The 23,864-nt window shown below is 27.4% G+C and overlaps 1 protein-coding gene across 1 annotated transcript in view; it reads left to right on the top strand.

Moving 5' to 3' along the window:
* Positions 1 to 21,655, top strand: part of LOC107450117 (tubulin polymerization-promoting protein homolog) — a 35,514-nt gene extending 13,859 nt beyond the window's left edge. The window contains exons 2-4 of the mRNA XM_016065852.4: positions 7,394 to 7,651; positions 17,889 to 18,021; positions 19,230 to 21,655. Of these exons, the coding sequence (XP_015921338.1) occupies positions 7,407 to 7,651; positions 17,889 to 18,021; positions 19,230 to 19,412 (561 nt within the window). The 5' untranslated portion in view covers positions 7,394 to 7,406 and the 3' untranslated portion in view covers positions 19,413 to 21,655. The remainder of the gene's footprint in view (positions 1 to 7,393; positions 7,652 to 17,888; positions 18,022 to 19,229) is intronic.
* The last annotated feature ends 2,209 nt before the right edge of the window (positions 21,656 to 23,864 follow it).

Genomic DNA, 23,864 nt, shown 5'->3' with positions numbered 1-23,864 from the left:
TCCCTCCAAGTATGACCCCTTTTATGAACAGCCCTTTAGAAATTACATTTAAATAAATTTCATATTTTATAAGTTTGATTTTCAGATTCTTTTTTTTTTTTTGGAATTTAAGATTAATATTTTTTTAATACTAAATATTTTTAATACCACATAACAAATCTAAATAGCTTTGAAAAGAAACTAAATCATTTATAATATTGTTTTGTTTCTTTACCTTGTTCACAAGAAGTACTTGAAAATAATATTTCACAGCTTTCAAGTGCTACATATCCGGCATTCATAAAAAGAACCGGATATCGAGTTGGAATTTGTCCAAGATAAGAACCTTGTTCGTATCTGCTTTTTTTTTTCAAACCATGATAATAGATTAATTCTATTTAATTGATGTAAGAGCGTAGAGTACAAAACATTTAAGTGATAATAATTAATATCAATATCATTCATAATCCAGTTTCATTCTTAAGACCGCTAATGTCTCAGAAACTCGTAAAGAATTATTTGTAACTATTAAAAACATTTAGGACCATTCATGAAAGTTTTGCTACTTATGAATTAATTTTATTTGTAAAACATTTTTTGTGAAAAATACGGTACACGGAGGCTAAAGTAACAATGTTAAAAGCACAAATGTGATGCTTATGGTATAACCATATAAATACTATTGAAATTTACTTTTGAATAGATATTATTTAAAAAAGTATTTTTTACGAAAAATAAATTACCAAACTAAAGTAAAAATCTTAAAAAAACACAAATATGATGCTTTTTCTCTAACAAGAACCAAAAGAAGTAAATAATTATCTCGTATAATTTTTGTAACCTCTAAAATGTGTCAAAAACTAGTAGCACATCCAAATTTTTGAACACTAGCTCACTTTATTTAGTTCGTGATGGTTCTGTTTAAATCCTTCCTCAATGTTGTTCCTCAAATTACACTTAAAAAAAAGTAACGTCATTACCACCAAAATATGGAAAAAATTTACCAGAACACAGAAACGTTTGATAACTTTTGCCGTAAGTACTTTGATAATGATTTTAGCAAAATTAACAATAAAATATGGTTTTACAGTATGTGATAAGATATGGAAAATGGGATAAAATTTGTTATCTTTATCATGATTTTTAATGATGATTTATTAATTTTATCATGATAAAACGGCGGTTTCAAATTTTTTTCGGTTATGGAACCCTAAGGGATCTGTTATGGAACCCTAAGGATGGAACCCTAAGGGACATTCTTTCGATGAAACCCAGACTTTATAATTGAAGTATATTAAGACAACTGTGAACTTTTTAACACTATAAAAGGCTGCTTTATATTGAAAATATTTAATAAGATCATTTTTTCATTGTTTTATCATTAATAATCTTAAAAGAGGTTTAAAATCCGAAAGTTGAATTTCTGGAGCTGAATCACGTCTTATTAAGAATTAATTTTTGGTGTATATGCATTAGCTGAAAATGATTGAAATAAGCAGAATTATGATTTTTGTTAAAATGAAGACGAAAAAGAACTACTGAAAAAAGTTGATAATTGCTAGAAAGGAAACATATTTATTTACTATCTAGTTATTTAATTTTAGTTTGAAAAGCGCGATGGAAAGTACTAATGCGATATTTTACAAAAGTTTGTCCTTTTCATAGTTTATTTAATGCAATTGTTATTTGAAAAATAATGTATTTTTTCCCCAAAAAACAATTTGCAGTTTCTTTTTTATAAGCATTTTACCTTAAATAACCGAAATATTAAGTAATTAATGGATTAATGATCGGATTTAAATTTAATCACAGATTTCAAAAATGGTTAAAAAAATACGTTATAATTTTTTTTTTAAATTATTAACTTTAGGAGCCGGTTTACGTCTTTCATGGAACCCTAGAGTTCGCGGAACACCATTTGGGAACCACTGTCTTAGCGCATGACATGAGAATAATTTATTCAGTTAGATTTAATTTTCGGTTTTGTATCTTTTACAAAATGTGTGGTAATAAGAATTATAATTTTGAAAACCAAAATATCCTGTTAACAGATTATTTGCGAAAGAAAAATTATTAAATGAATGGTTTAAGTACCAATTATTTTGGTTTTATTTACCAGAATTACGTTGTTGTTTTTTTTATCAGAAATGTCATAACCATACAGTACGGTAATTTTTCCAGATTCTTTTTTTTTTTTCATTTTTCTTGTCCGTGGGGTTAAGTTTAATCAGTTCTCGTTTTGTAATCTGCTTTAGTCAAACAAAGTGAGTAGTCTAGCCCTTCTAGAGAGTTATCCTTCTGAAAGTCTTAACTAGTTTCTTTACCCACCCACACAGAAAAGACGAAGAACAGTTTTTTAGAACAGTTATTTTTATCGCTAGACGGTGAATTGATTGATAGAGCTCATTCATTTCTGACGGAGATAGAATAAAAAAAAAAAGTTATCATTCGTTATACTTTAGTGTGATTATGAATCATTTCTTTAAAGGTGTGGTGAGATTTTGTCGAGATTAAAAACCTTACAGTCATGACATGCTTAAAAATGACATGATTTGATATTAATAAACTTATTACATATTATCATAATTTTGGGAAGTAATAATCCGAATCATTAAATTTCAAAACTATTCCGAATTGTTAAATATTTATTTAATTTAAAGAAATTATTTCTACAAAAACATCCATGCTAAAACTGCAAAGGTATACAGTGAAAAATTCCAGTTTAAATTGGATATAAAGTACCGGCAATTTGGGATACATTATCCGTAAAATCCATTTATCCAAAAAATTAATTTTTACCGTGAAATATTATACAGTGATTTTTACAGAAATGTTTATATAATTAGAGTGGTTTAGTGATTTTATGGTAATTATTACTGTAAAAGTTAAAGTATATCAGATTTTTTGTTCCTTAATATGTTCGAACAAAAATGGATTTTTCGCTATAAAGTAGCGGTATTTTTACTGTAATTTGATCCGGAATTTTTTTCAGTGTAGAACCGAAAAAAAGATTCTGATAAAAAAAAATTTTTTAGAGATTTTATTAAATAGTTTATTGCAATAAGAAATTTCCATGCTTTTATCAATGCTTCTGGTGCCAGAATTATGAAAAAAAGATAATTACAAATAATAAGGAAATTAAGGTAATTGCAGATTTTATCAGGGGTGGACATTAAGAAAATTTAGTCACTGGTTCATAATCCCAGTGACTAAAAGATATTATTAGTTTATTCGCATTTTCACTTATCTCTTCTTGTGTCTCTAAAAGATGTTATTTTTAAAAAATTGATAAAGTTAATGTAAATAAAAATTCAAACTCAGAATGTGTAATTTTCACAACTCTGAAGATATACGCTATTTTGTGATTAAAGCAGCTTATCTTTTCACATCGATTACTTTTCCCGGGGACCAATTTGGTGCTCCGAATCAAATTTTAGTTGTTCTATACCAACAGACCACCGTCAATTTTGAGTCCTGGTTTTTAGAAAAAGAAGAAAAAAATAGAAAAAGAAAGTCGCTAATTGAAAGTCGCTAAGAGAATTGAGAAATTACTAGATTATAAATAAATTTGATTCGTCATACCTAAATCAGCATTAGTCCGGTATGCATCTATTAGGTTAAAAATATGCATTCGAAATCTTAGTAAATTTCTTTTCAATATGTATGTACAATAAATCTATTAATCATTCTTTCTTCCTTGTTTTAAAATCTTTATTATTCATTGTGTAAATTGCTTTCTCCCCTTAAGCTGTTTATTTAAATTTTATTATTTATATCAACTCTCAATCAAATTGTTATTTTAAATGCGATTTCTTAGCGTTATATTATTTTAAAAGGAACTCATACGTATAGTTACGTTATTATCTATTATTCTCTTAGTTTCATGATTAAGTATCACATTGTTTTGCCCAAATTAGTCTAATTTATTTTAAACACGAATAAAATATTTACTTTCTTTATGTGCTTTTACGATACGAACGACCTCTCGTTCTAACATCCCTTTTCCCTTGAACGAGAAGCATTTATGTAGTCATTTATGTCTCAGTTATCTATGTAGTTAAAAGTAATGTTGCGCGAATCATTTTTAAGTCTCATATTTATGTAGCAATTACGTAGATCGCTGGAACGGGCCGGTGCGTTAATTATTATGTATAATAATTACAAGAACTTATCGTATTTGTTAAACTTCTTACGCTCTCTCGCATTTAATTTTTTATACTTTTTCTGAGAGTGCATTTAATGTTTGGTTGTATGTATGGAAAACTAATTAATTGTAAAAAGTCTTCAAATAATGCGATTTCATATGGAAAAACACACCTTGTAAAAAATCTACTAATATCCAAAAAATCAATACTTTTTTTTTAAAAATTTTCTATAATATAATTTCAAATGTTCTGTCATCAAACTTTTAAGATTTTTGCCCTATTAATGATATCAAGCTTGCTGAACATATGAATATAAAATAGATGAATATTATTTCATTAAATTTTATTTAGGTAATCAGCTTAATATGAAAAAGAGAGGAACATAATTTAAATAAATTTTCTATTGATAGTAAGGTGACTTCTACCCCTGCTTGCTTCGCTCACCAACCACCTAGATTGCTTCGTAAAAAATTTCGTTTCATTAAGCAAATTGTTTCTTCATAATTAAAATTTTTTTTATTTGAAACATACCGACATTTTTAAGCATATTTAGTTTCATATTCTAGTGGAATGTAGTTTAAACCTGTTTATTTTTCTCGTTAATCTTCATCCACATACTTTTTTTTTCCGAAACTCTCATTTGATTTCTGGTTGCTATAAAAGCACCAAAATTTCTTTTTGCCTAAGATTATTTGGCAATCGGGCGAAATTATTAATTCCTTACATTGCTTTATAATTTTAAATAGTTGTATACATTACTTCTATAACAAAGGTAGACTGAAAAACAGTTTTACATGAAATTTATTTTTAATTATAAAAAATTTATTTATGGGGGAAATGTAACTTATTTACTGTTTAGCAATCACAAAACGGGGATTAATCCTTTCAAGACCAGTTTTTTTCTTTTCCGATAAAAAGACAAATTATGACTTTAATTGATAAAATAAGGTAAAAATAACAATATTCTGCCTATTAGAGTAAAATGTTAATATTACCACAGAAAACTAGTGGGATATGCATACGTATGAAATTCAGACTTATTTAAAACATAGGGTGGGCTTTTTAGAAATATTTGCGAGACATATATATCCCCAGTGGGGCTGAAAGTGTTAAATATCATACTAATAATATATTGCACAATACGTGATTATTTTATAACTTACTAAATAATTATGACTTTTACTTTTTTGTCTTAAATTTTAAATCAATAATCTAATTTGAAAAATTAATAATAACAAAAATAATGTTAGGAAGGGATGGTTAACAAAAATATTACTGGTAAAATACAATTAAACAAGGATTGAATAAATAAATTATGGCTAAATAATGTTATAAATTTTATAAAAACAATTATTAGTTCATATTGGTAATATGGTTGATGTTTGATTGATTGTTTTAAACAATTCTTAATTTTATGTTGATGACAATCAAGCTAATTAGTATTTTCTTTGTATACTTGAGATCTTATCACGTGATATTTCTCATACGTCCGAGCGTTTCAGCTATTTTCTTGATTGCTGTGACACCACAATTTTCATACACACAAATTTCAGCATAAAAAGTTTTATCAATATATATATATATATATTGAAAGATAATCTGTTTTGTCTTATTTCCCAAATAATCACCGCTTTCTCCATTTATATAAACATAATTCACTTTTTGGCATATATACTTCATCTCATTTCTTTACTTCAAACTAAGATACTAATTTAGTGATAAAAAATCGTCTGAAAACGATTCAACCAATTTCCTAACGAGAACTCATTTTACAAACGATATCTTTTTTCCTTTCGAAAAAAGGGTAAAGAGAGCTGCATGATGGAATATAGACGAATGTAGGCGTGCCAAAAATCCTTGAAGATTTCACCTGCCTAGCTAAGCTTGCAGTTTTGTTAATGAAATACTTGGCGAGTTTATCACGCGTTCGCTACTAAAGCTGCAACGAGGACGGTACTTTTTAATTAAATAAGTTTAATAGTTTTTAAAATTTACCTCACGACATTAATTTGTAATTTGATGCTTTACATATCTTTGACTTTTTTTTAATGAAAAGCTCTTCTTACAAAAGTGATTTATACATACTAGTTTCTTTTTTATTTCACCTTTTGCTTTTAATTTTAAAAAAAATAGGAATTTTGGAACGATTTAGTTGGATATAATAAATAATAGGTCCCAACAAAAATATATTTTTTTTTGCTTAACAAATTTTTAAAAAGCCATTAATTAGAAAACGTTGATATTTGCGCTGGTTTATTTTCTCACGCTAAGTTTAATTAGGTCTTAAAAATGAATTTATGTTTCAAAATGACTTTTAATTACAGAGCATGACAAAACTATTGAATGATCCAATTTTTCTTTAAAAATATACATGAAGTAAAAAATATTTTGAATTAATAACAATAATTGTTAATAATACTTCTGAAAAAGTCCACCATCGTCTAAAAGAAATCTAAAATAGTATACACATTAAAAGTTACAAAAATAAATTATAGTAATAAAAGAACAAAAATATCTAGAAATTCTGATGAATCACCATCAAGATCAACTAGTACAAAGGTGAAATTAAAATAATTATAGAAAATCCCCCATGTTTGTTAAATAAAATAAAAGGCGTTCTAAGCTTTCTTTACATCCCTTTCATTTTACACACACAGAATTTAATGATTATTTTAGTCCTTCGCCCCTAACCCTGATTAATCTCGATAATGATTCGTCAGATCTGAATAGCATTTTTTCTCTCTTCAAAATTAATTTATGATTTTGTAAGCATTTACAATTTCAGTTTATTCAAGGATTTTAAATATATATATGTAAACCCGTTGTGAGTCACGTGTATTTGCTACGAAATCCCCGTCAAACCACGTCCGTTGCTTAGAAGCGCTCGAATTGTGGTAAAACAGTGCAAAGCATACTAACGGATTGAAATAAATAAAAACTAAAGTAAATTTAAAATAAATTTTCAGCAATTATTTAAAACAATGTGGTTTTTTTAGTTTTGCTTCATATTTTACACTGTCAGTCGCCGATGATTGATGCGGCTAAGCAGAAAGTTCAGTGTTAAGCGTGTTAAAACCATATTTAAAAATATTCAATATATTTACTTAAATAGTATTTAATAGTCTAATGTCTAATAATTGTCTAATGTCTGCAATAAGTATTGATTAATGTATGACAAAAATGTTAATTTATCATTTTTGTACCTTATCAATTTCTTACTGGATCAGATTTTCATTTTCTAATAATGACAAGAATTTTTTTTTTCTTAGATTCTGAAGCAAAATGGCTGCTACCGTGGAAGGAGGTGACGCCACGGTGGCGAACGATACTTCGGGCGAATCACCTGCTCCCTTGGATGGACCTTCTTTCAAGGATCAATTCAAATTATTTGCCAAATTCGGGGACAGTAAAAGTACGGGTGAAGCCATCACACTGTCTAACAGTGACAAATGGATGAAACAAGCTAAAGTAATTGACAAGAAACTGACCACTACAGATACTGGTATCTACTACAAGATGGTAGCAAAGTAATCTATTTCATCCCTTTTAATCTTTGTTACATAATCTTATCTATTTTTTAAACGATAACGCTTTTCTATAAACACTTGCTAGCATTAAGTGCTATATTTATTTGGTAATTACATGATGCTAAGTCAAGAAGTTTAAATTATTTTGAGCTATTTAGTGGCATGCAGATATGGATAACAAGTTAAAGAGGATATTAAATCGATGACTAAAGTAAATATGTATTGCAAAAAAATACTAAAATTCTCGAAATTTTAGTATTTATAAATTAGTTAATAATGTTTTAAAAATCAATAAATTTTTTAGAAAAATTTTAATTTTGATTTATTTATTTTTAAACAGAAAACACAAAAATAATTTAAAATATAAGTCTACCTAATCAGAAATGCACACACTGGCCAATGAATTAGAAATCTTCTTTTTTCTGACTTCCTTCTGTCCTGATAACAGTCCGTATTCGTCAGGGCATTGATTCTACAAGTTTCTGGAGTGCCCTTAAGTTAAAAGAATGCCATTCATTTGCTACACAGAGTTTAAGATCCTGTAAATTAAGATACAAGAAAAGACAGCTGTTGAATGAGTATTTCCAACCTATCCCAAACATTTATTATTAGGTAAAAATCTGGATTTTGCGTTGGCCAAGAAAGTTGTTGGAGTAGACCTGAAAATAATTGCTTGCCATGTGGCGAGTCAACGAAAAAAAGTGTCGACTTAAATTAAATAAATCACTTTTTACTTTTTTATCATCTTTTTTTTAACTGTTTAATGATAGAAATAAGTCAATGCTGAAAAGTTCTGGAATACAGAATTTACACCAAAATGTCCGATGTCTCCATTCAAAATGTTGATACTTCAGAATTTATGGATTTGTGATGGAAAGATTCATGTGAAAGAAGATCGAACTCCTTAATAATTCACATCACATAATTCCAAGTTGTAATGTCTACATTAAGTGTATTTCACCTCCCTAAATATTTTTAAATAAAGTTCTTTAAAGTCAGCATGTTTAACTAAATTTTGTCTTATATTTATATTATTTTCATTGTTGAATTAACTTTTTATGGCAGTATATTATTTCTAATATGATTTTAAGAAAAATATAATTTTATCCAAGCAAATAAAAAGTGGCTATTAAATAAAAAAAAATGCCCTCTTCAATAGCGGTCACAGACTCAATAGGTTTGAGGAAAAAGCGACTACTAAGTTATTTGAGTCTACCGGCCACTAACAAAAAATTTAAATTTTCAGGTCTATGTTGGAGTCAGATTGATGTTCATAGAACCAATTTTGTGCACTTATAGCTTGATGAACTAATCATCCATGACGTATCCGCACCTTCGGGAGAAAAATTTAACATTGTGGAATGAACTTGTTTAGCTAGCGTGTCCACACTCTAAGAAATATTACTCTCACTTATGACGATTCAGAAATCCTTGAGCAGTATTTCGTTAAGCTTGAGAATCATTTCGTCACGAAATCACGTGATTTGTGAAAAACAATGACTCTCAAATATATGACGAAAATGTTTCCTCAAGTCCAAACCTCATCGTAGAGGGAGATTGTTAACTAGAATTACGAAACTAGAATAAAGATTGAAAATAAAGTTTGCTTTCCTCTATGGTGGTCAAGGAGTTGGCGTCGTTCTACGAAGATCAGTGGTTTGAATCCCGCTTCGGTTATTGTTGTAATTTATCTTTTGGTTCTATTTACCCTTCTTATGTGGTGCCAATGTTAAATTGATTATTAGAAAAGTTAGATACACTAGGTACTACGAGTTCTTTTTTTTTGTGGGAAAAAAATAGAATGATGAAATATTTCTTGAATTTTGGGCGAAATTCGTTTTCTTGAAGAACTGATGATAGTTATTTCGTCACTTTTTCGAAATTTCTACTCGGAGCAAACGGTTTCGTCAAAAATGAAGAAAGTTTCGTGATAGTTGAGTATCATATTTTATAGTGCAAATGTTGCATGGCTTCTTCTTACTCTCTAGAAACACCAAGGCACCGCATCCATACCAGCAGAACATGTCCCACATCATGATACTCCCACCATCCCACCAGACCCTAACCTTGCACCAGATCTTCGTACATCGCGAACAAGACAAAAGAGAGTTTTCCAAGTTTCAAATTCATTGGCCACTGTGTGTACTAATTGAACATTATGTGAGTCATTTTAAAATAAATGAATAAAAAATATTGCTTAGCAGTGAATAAAATCAGTTAGTCATTGCGCCATTTCTTACACAAATAATGACAATAGAAGTCCTTTATCGCCTAAATTCCGCACTTGGTTTTAAAAGGGGTACAAAAATCTTAAAAATCATCATAACCATTATTTTATTACTTAATAAAAAGTTACCTTTCAAGTAGTTATTTTTTATCTCGAAGAAAACGAGAAAATTTTCCTACTGATTCTGAAACGCAGAAAGATTCTTATGTTCATGATCATGTTGCTATTTTTTTTTTAATTTTAAGACACTTTATCTCAACACATATTATATTATTACTTAATAAAATAAGTTATCTTTCGAACAGTTATCTTTTTTTATGAAAGCGGGAAAAATTTTACTACTGATTCTTAAAATTAGATTTGTTTTGTTCATGATCATGTTGCCATTTTTTTTTTTTTTTTTTTTTTTTTGCAAATTTTAAAACTTTATATCCTAAAACATATTAAAGACAACTACACGAGATTTGAAATGCATATTATTTAATTATTTTGCTTTAATTTAATTTCAAGAAATTTGAGAAACAATTTTTGATTTATTTTCTTAATTAAAAAAATATTAAAATTGACAAATGCTAAATTTTAAATTCCGAAACAGAAAAAAAAATTTCTGATTCATTTTTTTTTAATTAAAAAATATTAAAATTGACAAATGCTAAATTTTAAATTCAGAAATTCTTTAAAACATTAATCAGGAAACAAGAGATATATTAAAGTATAGTTCTTTTATTCAAAATAATCCAAAATAGTCTAATAATGAAGCCGACTATTTTCAAACATGTAATAAAACTAAAAACATACATAAAAACAAACATATTTAGTTATAATTTAAAAAAAAAAGAAATCATCGATGTTTCTGTAACTTATTAGTATGGTACAAAAATGAAAAAAATTTAAAACAATGCACGCGTTTTTTAACGAAAAGAAAAGTTCTCTTAGAAATGAAGCCTTCAACCCTCTTAAAAATAAGCTACATATATTTATATAAAAATCAGAAATAGTTCTAAGAAAATACTAAATATAAGCTATACATTTTAGATACATAAATTTTATCATTTACGTAAATTGAATCATTATGCATCATTTATGAAATATAAATTGTATCATTCATCACGTCATTATGTATCTCTATCATTATGTATTAATTGTATCATTTATGTTTGTTTTAAAAAGTATTTTATATTAATAATAAGAACGGTCTAAGCTTTACTTTATAGTAGCAATATACATTTAATTCTAAGCTGCTTTTCAAAATTTAGTATATCAGTTTCTTAATATAGGTTATTTTTAACAAAAATCTTATTTTCCACTGTGATTCGAAAAAAAAAAATTGGGGGGAATGAAAGAAAAGAATATCAGGGGAAACATCTGACAGGGTGATATTTGCCAAACGTGTTTGCTCTGTGCTTCTAAGTATTATTACGCTTCCTCTCTTTTAGAATTCTTTTATTTAATCTTTTTATTGAGTCATCCTATAAAGAGATAAAAAAAAAATACTTTTACGAATAGAAAAAACATGTTCGACGTTTTTTCAAACTCTGTATAACTGACATTAAAAAAAATACGTTGAATTGATTTTTTAGACTCAAACTGCATAATATCCAATGAATAAAATTTAGAATAACTGGCGTGCACTATGAATAAAATTGTTGTCTTTGTTGAGAATATTTTTTTTAAAATTTCAAATTGACACAATAAAAAATAATAATTTATGTTTGTATTTACTTACACAATATTTTCTTCTTTTTTTCTGGCATTGAGAAAATTTGCTTTTAATAAAAAGTATGCTTAAACAGATTTATTTCAGCTCTGTAAATATATAGGTTAAAGGTTCCAATGGAAAAGAATGGGAAGAAGCCATACAATAGTGGAGCTATGCAACGCAATCTTTTTTTTCTCTTTTAAAGTTCTCTGGAAATATTTTAACGTGATAAATCCAACTTTTGTTTAGAAATGGTTAAAATAAACTTGGTTATTTGTGTACTACCATATTATTTCTGTGTATTTTGAGTGGAATATGTTTTTTAATTTGATTCTACAAAAACATAAGCGTATGAATTTGTACCAGAATTCTATATTAGTTACAGATATACATAAAAATGATTAATAGAAAAAGTTAGTTTCTAATGAAATAAAAAAATATTTATAAGTTAAATTTTAGAGAAAAACAATTCTCAATTATGAGCAGTCATCTTTTCCCAAATTTATTCAACTTCATTTTATTTATTTCAATTAATTTTATTCATTCATTTATAGGAAAATTTATTTCCTTTGTATTTCCTTTGTCCTAGTGGGTTGCGCCCCCTGCTCACTAACGCTCGCCAACCCCCGAAAATTACTACGCAATCTTATATGGTTTGCTTTGCAAACCAAGCTCGCTCCGCTCGCTACTAACTTAGGTACATTGCAAATACACAAAATTTTAAGAATTCAAAGCAATCATTCAAATCCATACATAAATTCGTGAAAAAAAGCGCTTTCGACAAAATACTAAAATAGAGATCTATCGACAAAAACTACTCACTTCTGCCTAGCTTAATAGTATGAGATTGCAGCAGCTGATGCTATCTGGTTATTTCAGTTTCCGCTTTAAAAGCGCTATATGTTGAGCCATCTAAGCTAGATTTGGCATGTGACATTTTTAGCGGCAATCATTGGTTGATTCGCCGTGTAAGAGAAATAGTAACGTAAACAAAACAAAGCAAACGTTGCCACCGGCGGAAAAGAAATATAACCAAAATTTGGGGGCCTAAATTCATGAAAAAAAAAGCGCTTTCGACAAAATACTAAAATAGAGATCTATCGACAAAGACTACTCACTTCTGCCTAGCTTAATAGNGGTAGCAAAGTAATCTATTTCATCCCTTTTAATCTTTGTTACATAATCTTATCTATTTTTTAAACGATAACGCTTTTCTATAAACACTTGCTAGCATTAAGTGCTATATTTATTTGGTAATTACATGATGCTAAGTCAAGAAGTTTAAATTATTTTGAGCTATTTAGTGGCATGCAGATATGGATAACAAGTTAAAGAGGATATTAAATCGATGACTAAAGTAAATATGTATTGCAAAAAAATACTAAAATTCTCGAAATTTTAGTATTTATAAATTAGTTAATAATGTTTTAAAAATCAATAAATTTTTTAGAAAAATTTTAATTTTGATTTATTTATTTTTAAACAGAAAACACAAAAATAATTTAAAATATAAGTCTACCTAATCAGAAATGCACACACTGGCCAATGAATTAGAAATCTTCTTTTTTCTGACTTCCTTCTGTCCTGATAACAGTCCGTATTCGTCAGGGCATTGATTCTACAAGTTTCTGGAGTGCCCTTAAGTTAAAAGAATGCCATTCATTTGCTACACAGAGTTTAAGATCCTGTAAATTAAGATAGAAGAGAAGACAGCTGTTGAATGAGTATTTCCAACATATCCCAAACATTTATTATTAGGCTAAAATCTGGATTTTGCGTTGGCCAAGAAAGGTGTTGGAATAGGCCTGAAAATAATTACTCGCCACGTGGCGAGTGAACGAAAAAAAAGTCGACTTAAATTAAATAAATCATTTTTCACTTTTTTATAATCTTTTTTCAAATTGTTTAATGATAGAAATAAGTCAATGCTGAAAAGCTCTCAGTTTAGTGAAAAGAATTTTCACTAAACTGTCCGATGTCTCCATTCAAAATGTTGATACTTCAGAATCCATCGATTTGTGATGGAAAGATTCATGTGAAAGAAGAACTCTTTAATAATTCACATAATTCCAAGTTGTAATGTCTACATTAAGTGTATTTCACCTCCCTAAATATTTTTAAATAAAGTTCTTTAAAGTCAGCATGTTTAACTAAATTTTGTCTTATATTTATATTATTTTCATTGCTGAATTAACTTTTTATGGCAGTATATTATTTCTAATATGATTTTAAGAAAAATATAATTTTATCCAAGCAAATAAAAAGTGGCTATTAAATAAAAAAAAATGCCCTCTTCAATAGCGGTCACAGACTCAATAGGTTTGAGGAAAAAGCGACTACTAAGTTATTTGAGTCTACCGGCCACTAACAAAAAATTTAAATTTTCAGGTCTATGTTGGAGTCAGATTGATGTTCATAGAACCAATTTTGTGCACTTATAGCTTGATGAACTAATCATCCATGACGTATCCGCACCTTCGGGGGGGGGGAATTTAACATTGTGGGATGAACTTGTTTAGCTAATGTGTCCACACTCTCAGAAATATAACTCTCACTTATGACGATTCAGAAATCCTTGAGCAGTATTTCGTTAAGTTTGAGAATCATTTCGTCACGAAATCACGCGATTTGTGACAAAACACTGACTCTCAAATATATGACGAAAATGTTTCCTCAAGTCAAAACCTCATAGTAGTGGGAGATTGTTAACTAGAATTACGAAGCTGGACTAAAGATTGAAAATAAAGTTTGCTTTCCTCTATGGTGGTCAAGGAGTTGGCTTCATACTAAGAAGATCCGTGGTTTGAATTCCGCTTCGGTTATTATTGTAATTTATCTCTGGGTTCTATCTACCCTTCTTATGCGGTGCCAATGTTAAATTGATTATTAGAAAAGTTAGATGCATTAGGTACTACTAGTTTTTCTTCTTTTTTTTGTGGGAAACAAATGAAATGATGAAATATTTCTTGAATTTTGGCGAAATTCGTTTTCTCGTAGAAGTGACGATAGTTATTTCGTCACTTTGGTGAAATTTTTACTCGGAGCATATATCAACCGATGGTTTCGTCAAAAATGAAGAAATTTTCGTGATATTTGAGAATCATATTTTATAGTGCAAGTGTTGTATGGCTTATTGTTTACTCTCTAGAAACATCGAAGCACCACATCTATACCAGCAGAGCATGTCCCACATCATGATACTCCCACCATGACCGTAACGTTGCACCAGATCTTCGTACACTGCAAACAAGACAAAATAAAGTTTCCGAAGTTTTAAATTCATTGGCCACTGTATGTACTAATTGATCATTATGTGAGTCATTTTGAAATAAATGAATAAAAAATATTGCTTAGCAGTGAATAAAATCAGTCATCGCCTAAATTCCGGACTAGGTTATAAAAGGGGCACAAAAATCTTAAAAATCATCATAACCGTTATTTTATTACTTACTAAAAAGTTAACTTTCAAATAGTTATTTTTTATCTCGATGAAAACGAGAAAAATTTTCCTGCTGATTCTGAAACGCAGAAAGATTCTTTTGTTCATGATCATGTTGCCATTTTTTTTTTAAATTTTAGGACACTTTATCTCAACACATATTATATTATTACTTAATAAAATAAGTTATCTTTCGAATATGTATCTTTTAGCTCGATAAAAAACGGGAAAATTTTACTAATGATTCTGAAAATTAGATTTGTTTTGTTCATGATCATGTTGCCATCTCTATTTTTTTTTTTTTTTTTTTTTTTTTTTTTTTTTTTTTTNTTGTAAATTTTAAAACATTATATCCCAAAACATATCAAGGACAACTACATGAAATTTTAAATGCATATTATTTTATTATTTTGCTTTAATTTAATTTCAAGAAATTTGAGAAACAATTTTTGATTTATTTTCTTAATTAAAAAAATATTAAAATTGACAAATGCTAAATTTTAAATTCAGAAATTCTTTAAAAAAACAGGAGATATATTAAAGTATAGTATTTTTATTCAAAATAATCCAAAATATTCGAATAATGAAACCGACTATTTTCCCATGTATAATAAAACTTAAAACATCATTTTTCAGATTTAATTTATTTTTAAATCATCGATGTTTTTTAGCTTATTAGGATGGTACAAAAATGTAAAAAATTCAAAACAATATATGCATTAAAAATAGAAATCTAAAATAGTAATAAAAAATAACTGTAATATATACATTTTAGAAACATAGTGTATCATTTATCATGTCATTATATATATATANTATATATCATTATGTATTAATTGTATCATTTATGTAAGTTTTAAAACGTTTTTTTAAATTAATAATAAGATTGGTCTAAGCTTTACTTTATCGTAACGATATACATTTAATTCTAAGTTGTTCTTCAAAATTTGGAATATCAGTTTCCTAAAATAGATTATTTTTAACAAAAATCTTATTTTTAACTGTGAATTCGAAAAAAGAAATCATTTTAGAATGAAGAAAAAGAATAACAGGGTGTATCAGGGAAACATCTGACAGGGTGATATTTGCCAAACGTGTTTGCTCTTTGCTTCTAAGTATTATTATGCTTTCTCTCTTATAGAATTCTTTTATTTAGTCTTTTTATTGAGTCATTCTATAAAGAGATTAAAAAAAAATACTTTTACGAATGGAAAAAACATATTCGACGTTTTTTTCAAACTTACTATAACTGGCATAAAAAAATACGTTGAATTGATTTTTAGACGCATACTGAATAATATCCAATGAATAAAACTTAGAATAACTGCAGTGCACTATGAATAAAATTGTTATCTTTGTTTAGAATATTTTTTTTTAAAAATGCAAATTGACACAATAAAAAAAACATTTTTTTTGTATTTACTTACTCAATATTTTTTCTCTGACATTGAGAAAATTCACTTTTAATTAAAAAGTATGCTTAAACAGATTTATTTCAGCTCTGTTAATATATAGGTTAAAGGTATTACACTTCCAATGTAAAAGAATGGGAAGAAACCATACAATGGAGCTATGCAACACCATCTTTTTTTTCTTTTAAAGTTCTCGAAATGTTTTAACGTGATAAATTCAACTTTTGTTTAGAATAGGTTAAAACAAACTTGGTTATTTGTGTACTACCGTATTATTTCCGTGTATTTTGAGTGGAATATGTTTTTTAATTTGATTCTACGAGAAGCTACGAAAAGCGATTTGTAGCAGAATTCTATATTAGTTACAGAAATGCATAAAAATGATTAATAGAAAAAGTTAATTTGTAATGAAATAAAAAAATATTTATAAGTTTAATTTTAGAGAAAAAAACTCTCATTTATGAGCAGTTATCTTTTCCCAAATTTATTCAATTTCATTTTATTTATGTCAATTAATTTTATTCATTCATTTATAGGAAAATTTATTTCCTTTGTATAATCCAATTTTTCATTGAACTAGTGGGCTGCGCCCCCTGCTCGCTAACGCTCGCCAACCCCCGCAAATTGCTACGCAATCTTATATGGTTTGCTTCGCAAACCAAGCTCGCTCAGCTCGCTACTAACTTAGGTACATTGCAAATGCACAAAATTCTAAGAATTCAAGACAATCATTCAAATCCATATATAAATTCGTGAAAAAAAGCGCTTTCGACAAAATACTAAAATAGAGATCTATCGACAAAGACTATTCACTTCTGCCTAGCTTAATAGTATGAGATTGCCGCAGCTGATGCTCTCTGATTATTTCAGTTTTCGTTTTTAAAAGCGCTATATGTTGAGCCACCTCAACTAGCTCATTTTTAGCGGCAATCATTGGTCGATTCGCCGTGTAAGAGAAATAGTAACGTAAACAAAACAACGCAAACGTTGCCACCGGCGGAAAAGAAATACAGCCAAAATTTGGGAGCCACGTAAGAGAATTATATATATTAGATTTTGAATGTACTCATTTCGTTTTTTAAGAAAAATTTTTCTTCGTTTTTCACATCCAAAACAAATCTTATTATTAAGTATATATGGTAAATTTTAAAAAATTATTTTATAGCTTTATATTTTTAAAATATAATCTCAAAAAGTAATAAATTAGCAAAGTTCACAGCAAAAAATTTAGAAAGCAGGGGAATGGTTAAATTGATCCTACGTTTAAAAACTAATTTTACGCATTATTTCCTATTAATGTATGCTGTTGTCTACTAATGTCACTGTTCTAAGTGTATAACAAATTTCACCTTTGCATGCTCAATGAATAATTCCATGCATACTCCTAATCAATAATGCCTATTTATACTGTTTGGTGTCTATCCAAATTTTTAACCTTTCTCTTATAAATCTTTTGTCAGGGCAAAAAAGTCACTGGCCGTTAAAGAGTATGAAGAATTCCTGGACAAGTTAGCGAAAAACAAAAAGGTGGATATAGCACAAATGAAGCAGAAAATGGCATCATGTGGCCCGCCAGCTACATCTAAAACAACGGTAAGCATACATATAAGTGCTAGACACGGAACCATTAATGCTTATGGCTCACATTTTTCAAATTGGTTCTAAAAATTCGTTTTAAGCCCACAAGAATTATTTTATGACTGTAAGCGTGACACCAATGATTTTTAACTATATGTTTTGTTTTTGAAAATTTATAAACGGCAGCAGAGTTAAATGCTCAGTATAATGTCAATTTACTCTCAAATCAAATAGGAAAGAAGTTTTGTCAAAATTTTAAGAAAAACTGAATTAAATAAATAATCCTAAGAAACTTAGAGGAAAGATATACTTGATCATACAAAAACTTCATTTGCTTAAAAACTTCATACGTGGATTACGTCAGCTTGTTGCTATCGCTCAAAAATTGCCGCCTTTCCTCAGAAAACGTGAATGAGAAAAACAAAAGAAATTTGAAACAGAAAACGTAAAGTTGTTTGTTTTCCACTCTATTAGTTCTAAGTAACTTTATTTAGTTTTTATTTTTTCGTCGGCAATCTTACATTTTCTGCTTTAAATTTCGTTTGTTTTCCTCATTCATGTCTGAATGCCTAAATTGTAGAATATGTTTTCCTTTTTTCTTTCACTATGTGCATACATATAAACTTTTACGCATTATGCGAAAATATTTTAAGTAAGGACCATTTAGATAAATTTCCAGTTTATTTATTTTTTAATTTAAATAGACAAAATATGATGAATTAAATTGAATGATAACTTCAAAAAACAAAAAACCGCAATGAATTGTAAAAACATTTCTGGTGTAAAAAAAATATAATAATAATTTTGATTAATAAAATCAAAATGTACGGTAGATAACTGCTTACCGGAAATTCTGGTTTTCACAATTATAGTTTTTAGAACCCCACATTTAGTAAAAAAAAAAAAAAAAAAACTGAAAAGTAAAATTCGCTGATAAATGATTTAAAACCATGCTCTAAGGTAATATGATAAAATAACCAAATTCTACCACAATAAGTAAATTTTATCACGTATTATAAAATAATATTTCATTGTTAGTTTTAATAAACACTTCGGTAAGTATTACCGAGCTGAAAAGTGTTCCCATAGTGACGAAATACGGTAAATTTCACCATATTCTGATAGCTTTGAGAATACTTTTTTTCCGAGCAGATTGCTGCAATAACTTTAACTTAATTTCATTCTTTTAATTAAGTAATTTAATTAAGTAATTGCTTTTTCAGCCTACTACAGCCATGGCTGCAGTTAGTCGATTAACTGATCACACCAAGTACACTGGTACCCACAAACTTCGATTTGACGATACTGGTAAGGGACGTGGTAAAGAAGGTCGCGAAGACAGACCCAATGAAGGTGGCTACGTACAAGGTTACAAGGACCAAGGAACCTACGAGACTACTCATTAAAGAGAGACATATTTTATGTATATAGAAATGTTAATTATCGAGAGATTGATATACAGAGAGACCTCAATCCAGCCAATCAGAACTTATTTTGCATATGTTTTGGCATACCTTAATCCAGCCAATCAGAACTTATTTTGCATATGCTTCGGCATAAATACAAAAATCGAAATTAAAAACTTTCAATACGTTTTTCTCCAAAAACATTTGTATAGTGTTTGCATAAAAAGCTTATTGAAAGAACTCTAAAGTCATGACTATACTTTATAGCTAAAATTAGTTGTTTTTAATTCTTTGCCTCTTTTTTAATTACTTTTATCAATAAATTTATAGAATGAATGACCAGTTTTATATTATGCTAAATAAATTATCAATAGTTCGAAATAATTTTAAAATTTATGAACATTTTTAAAAGGTATTAAATAGAATTTAAATATAAAAAATTAACAATAATTTCATAACCATAAAAAAAATTTGAAATAACTGTTTACACCTAAACTGATTTGATAGTCATTGATTTTTTAAATAGATCAATAGTTTTAAGACCATAAGCTTGGAGAAGAGAGCAATTGGAGGTTTAAATGAATATTTGTGCTATGTCTAAATTATTTTTAAAATACACTAATTTGTAAAAATTATTCTTAACTAAAGTTTTATATTCTAGACACGTTAGCTAATTTTTTATTAAAAATTGGTTACACAATTTACAACATTACTAAACTGCATAATATTTTTATAATTATGCATATTGCAATGCCTGTGTAACATTTTTCAAAATTTTCATCGATTTTCTCTTGATACACTAGTACTAATACTACAATGAGAATCTGCAATAGAAAACATCAAACATCGCAATAAAAAACATAAATCGAATCGGAGAATACATTTTATTTGCATTTTGAGTGCAAAATAAAATAGTCAATTACGCATCTGAGTAAGATTAAATTACTTTTTTGCATTATATTCATTTTAAATACTGGATTGAGCTCTTAATGTATCCTATTGTTGTAATCTATGTTTACAATGGCACAAACTTTAAAGATACAGCTTGATTGAAATTAAGCATAGATATTTTGTAAATATTCTTGAAGCATTTACATAGTTAAAAATGTTGGCGTTACTTAATTAACGGTTATTACTAAGTACTATATTTTAAACTTTAACTGTTCGTTAAATTGAGTTAAATTTGCACTTTTAAAAGGCTAATGATGGTATTTGACGAAATTATTGAGTATTGTGTGTACTTTTATTTTCTTCCATTTTTCATTGTAGATACCGCATTTCCTTACTACTATTTATATGTGTATTTGTGCTTTTATACGTGTAACCTATTCTGCATGAAATTAAACAAAGCAATCGCAAAATTATCAAGTTTTAAAGCAATTTAACAATCATAATCAAATTATGCAATTTTATGGTACATATTAATATTAAATTCACAATTATTGTACTGAGTCACTATAAAAAATGTCTTTTAAATCTATTTGAAATGCTGAAAAAATCAAAATTTGAGTTATAAAAATTATTTCAAAAACTGATCAATAGTATTCAATTAAAAATTTATTTAATTGATTAAATTAACTTTATTATTAAAGAAATTAATTATTAAAGAAACTTTAAACGGGCAAATATTAATTTGATAATTATATATTTCATTTAAACAATTAAAAAATATTCTTGAACGGTTGTGCAAATTGTGTAATAAAAATATCTGTTTCAGTCATTTTTTAAAAATAAAGGTTTCCTTTCATAATTTAAAGGTTGAAAACACTGCATTTTATCTTATAATAAAATGCTCGACTTAAATATTTTTATCTATTGCTGAAAAGTTAACTTTATACTTAGTTTACAATTAATATCTAATAATTTTTCATTTGATTTAAATGTATTTTTAATAATAATTGGGCGCATATCACCAATTTCCTATTATGAAACACATAATTTAAAATGTTGATTTACCTGTCAAAGTTTGAATACGCACATAAAAATATAATACAAATCTTTGTCATATTCACCAACTCTAATTTTTTTTTACCTGTATTAAATTTAACTAACTTTTGATCCTGCTATCCCAATGTTTCATAAAACACTTGTGCTATCTTGTCAGCTTAAAAAAGTCCATTTGCTTAATTGAAACTATGTGATTGTACTTTTCGAATAACAAAGATTACAAGGGATATCATGAAAATATTCTTGGTAAATAAAAACCCTGTAAGCCATTAGAAATAAAACTAATTGTGTCTTCAGTTTGATAATTTCTTTTCTTTGCTTTGAAAATCAGAGCTTACTGTTTTTCAGTATCATAACACACTATTCTTCATACTGTAAGTAAACACAGCATAGAAATTATTTATACTTCAAAAATGTTTTTTTTTATCTTTCAAATGATTGATATAGTTTCCTTTACTCTAACTATTTATTATTCCAACATTTTAGTAAGACAATAGTCTACTTAACCTTTCGATGAATTAATCTCAAATTTTGAAACTTTGAAAACATTTTTTTAAGTTGTTTTCGTTTAAATAATTCATTTTGCTAGCAAATATGGCCTTTCAGAAATGTGTTTATTAAGAACACAAAAATATTAGGTGTATATACTTATTTTAAACAAAGAAAAGCAATTTTTTGGCACAATTGGTGTATTCTCTATATTAAATAAAGAGTAATGCCATCCAAGGATTTTTTTATACTCTAAGATTAACAGACCTAATCCTATATCACGTAATAAAAAAATTCAGTAATAAGTCTTGCCAGAATTTTGCAGCAAACTGAAAATATGTTCAGGGTTTCAGAAGCTTAGCGCTACCTATCACTAAACTGTTTTAAAAATAAAACTGTAGAACACAACAACGTAAACATTTTAATTTTGATTAAAAGTTCCAGCTTTCAAATAAGCATAAAGGATAAAAACATAGGGAAGAGAGATATTAAAGTGCTTATAAAATTCACTAGCATACGTAAGTCTTTACACATCTGATAATTCTAATAATATGAGATATTCTTAATAAGTTCGTGTCAGAACAGAGAGTTCATAAATAATCATCAGCTGCCATTCTATAATGAAATAGTTGTCAACTTTTAAATCAAAAGGAAACTTCTTCAGTTAAAAATGGAATTAAATCATCTGCATTCATAAATATAAAAACCACCTGCCAGAAAAGGTATTAAATATTACGTTTCCAAACAAAATAAAAAATAATTATTCAAGTTAGATAATAAAATAAATATTTATTTAAAAAGTCATCTGATAAGTCCGTAGAATATCGTCTGCAAATAATAGAATTTTTTTTAAAATTTGGATTCACATATCTTTAACGAGTCTGTAATGAATTTAGTAATAATTACCATTCATAAATGATTTATCAAAACCTTTAAAATTTCTTCCCAGTCTCCTTCAAATTTTTTTCCTTGATTTGTGAAATTTATTAACGAAAAAATAACTCTAGAAACAAATATGAATCAGGTTCAGGTAATTTTTGTATCTTTTTTTCTAAATATTTTTTCTTCCCGCTCTTTTTACCTATTGTTCCATTCTTTTTAAATTTTTATATTGTTTGGCCACCAATGACAATGTAGGACTAATCACTTAAAATAATTCTAAAATTTATTAATATTAATCGTTTTGGATTAGTATTCTTCGAATAAAATATCGACTAGACAGAATGATTACTAAACATTTATTGATAGTAAGCGTTTTGACTTAATATTCCTAAGATAAAATATCTGTTTGACCGAATAATTATTGTAGCATGATTTTCTTAGCTATTATTCCATTTTTTCTTTTTAATTTTAGAGTTCTTTGGTCACCAATATAAGAAACAGTACTTAATATAACTCTAAAATTAAATTATGAATAGTTTTGAATAAATATTCTTTAAATAAATTATCTGTTAGACAAAATGATTATTGCTTAGCATGATTATTAATTATTGTTCTCTTTTTTCCAGTTATTGTTCTCCTTTTTCTCTGGCTTCCAATGTAAGGTTTATTCTTTAAATTGATTCTTAAATTTATCAATAGTAATCCCTTTGAAATAATATTTTTTAAGTAAAATAACTACTAAACAGAATGATTATAGCGTGGAACAATTTTTACTGTTCTAAGTAGGAGGATTGCTCTTAGTTATAATACATATATATGCATTCATTAAACACAACAATAACTTTCTTAAACATACAAGTATTCAACAACAAGTTCAACATTAAACAACAAGTATTCATTAAACATACAAATTGGATATTATTTACAAGTATAGTTACAGTTTGCTTCTTACAAAGTTCAAAAAAAATATTTATATGCTATTAATACTTCTTCAATCTGTAACCTTCTAATAATCTATGTAATACTTTTGTACATGAATCATTAAAATAAAGACGAAAAATGAAACACATAAATTTTAAAAAATACTGTAAGCTAGATTTCAATGAGTACTAAGAAAAAATTACTATATATCTA

Source organism: Parasteatoda tepidariorum, chromosome 3 (assembly GCF_043381705.1).
Source record: "Parasteatoda tepidariorum isolate YZ-2023 chromosome 3, CAS_Ptep_4.0, whole genome shotgun sequence".
NCBI lineage: Eukaryota > Metazoa > Arthropoda > Arachnida > Araneae > Theridiidae > Parasteatoda > Parasteatoda tepidariorum.
Note: the sequence above shows the minus strand (reverse complement) of the source record. Positions and strands in the feature narration are given on the sequence as shown.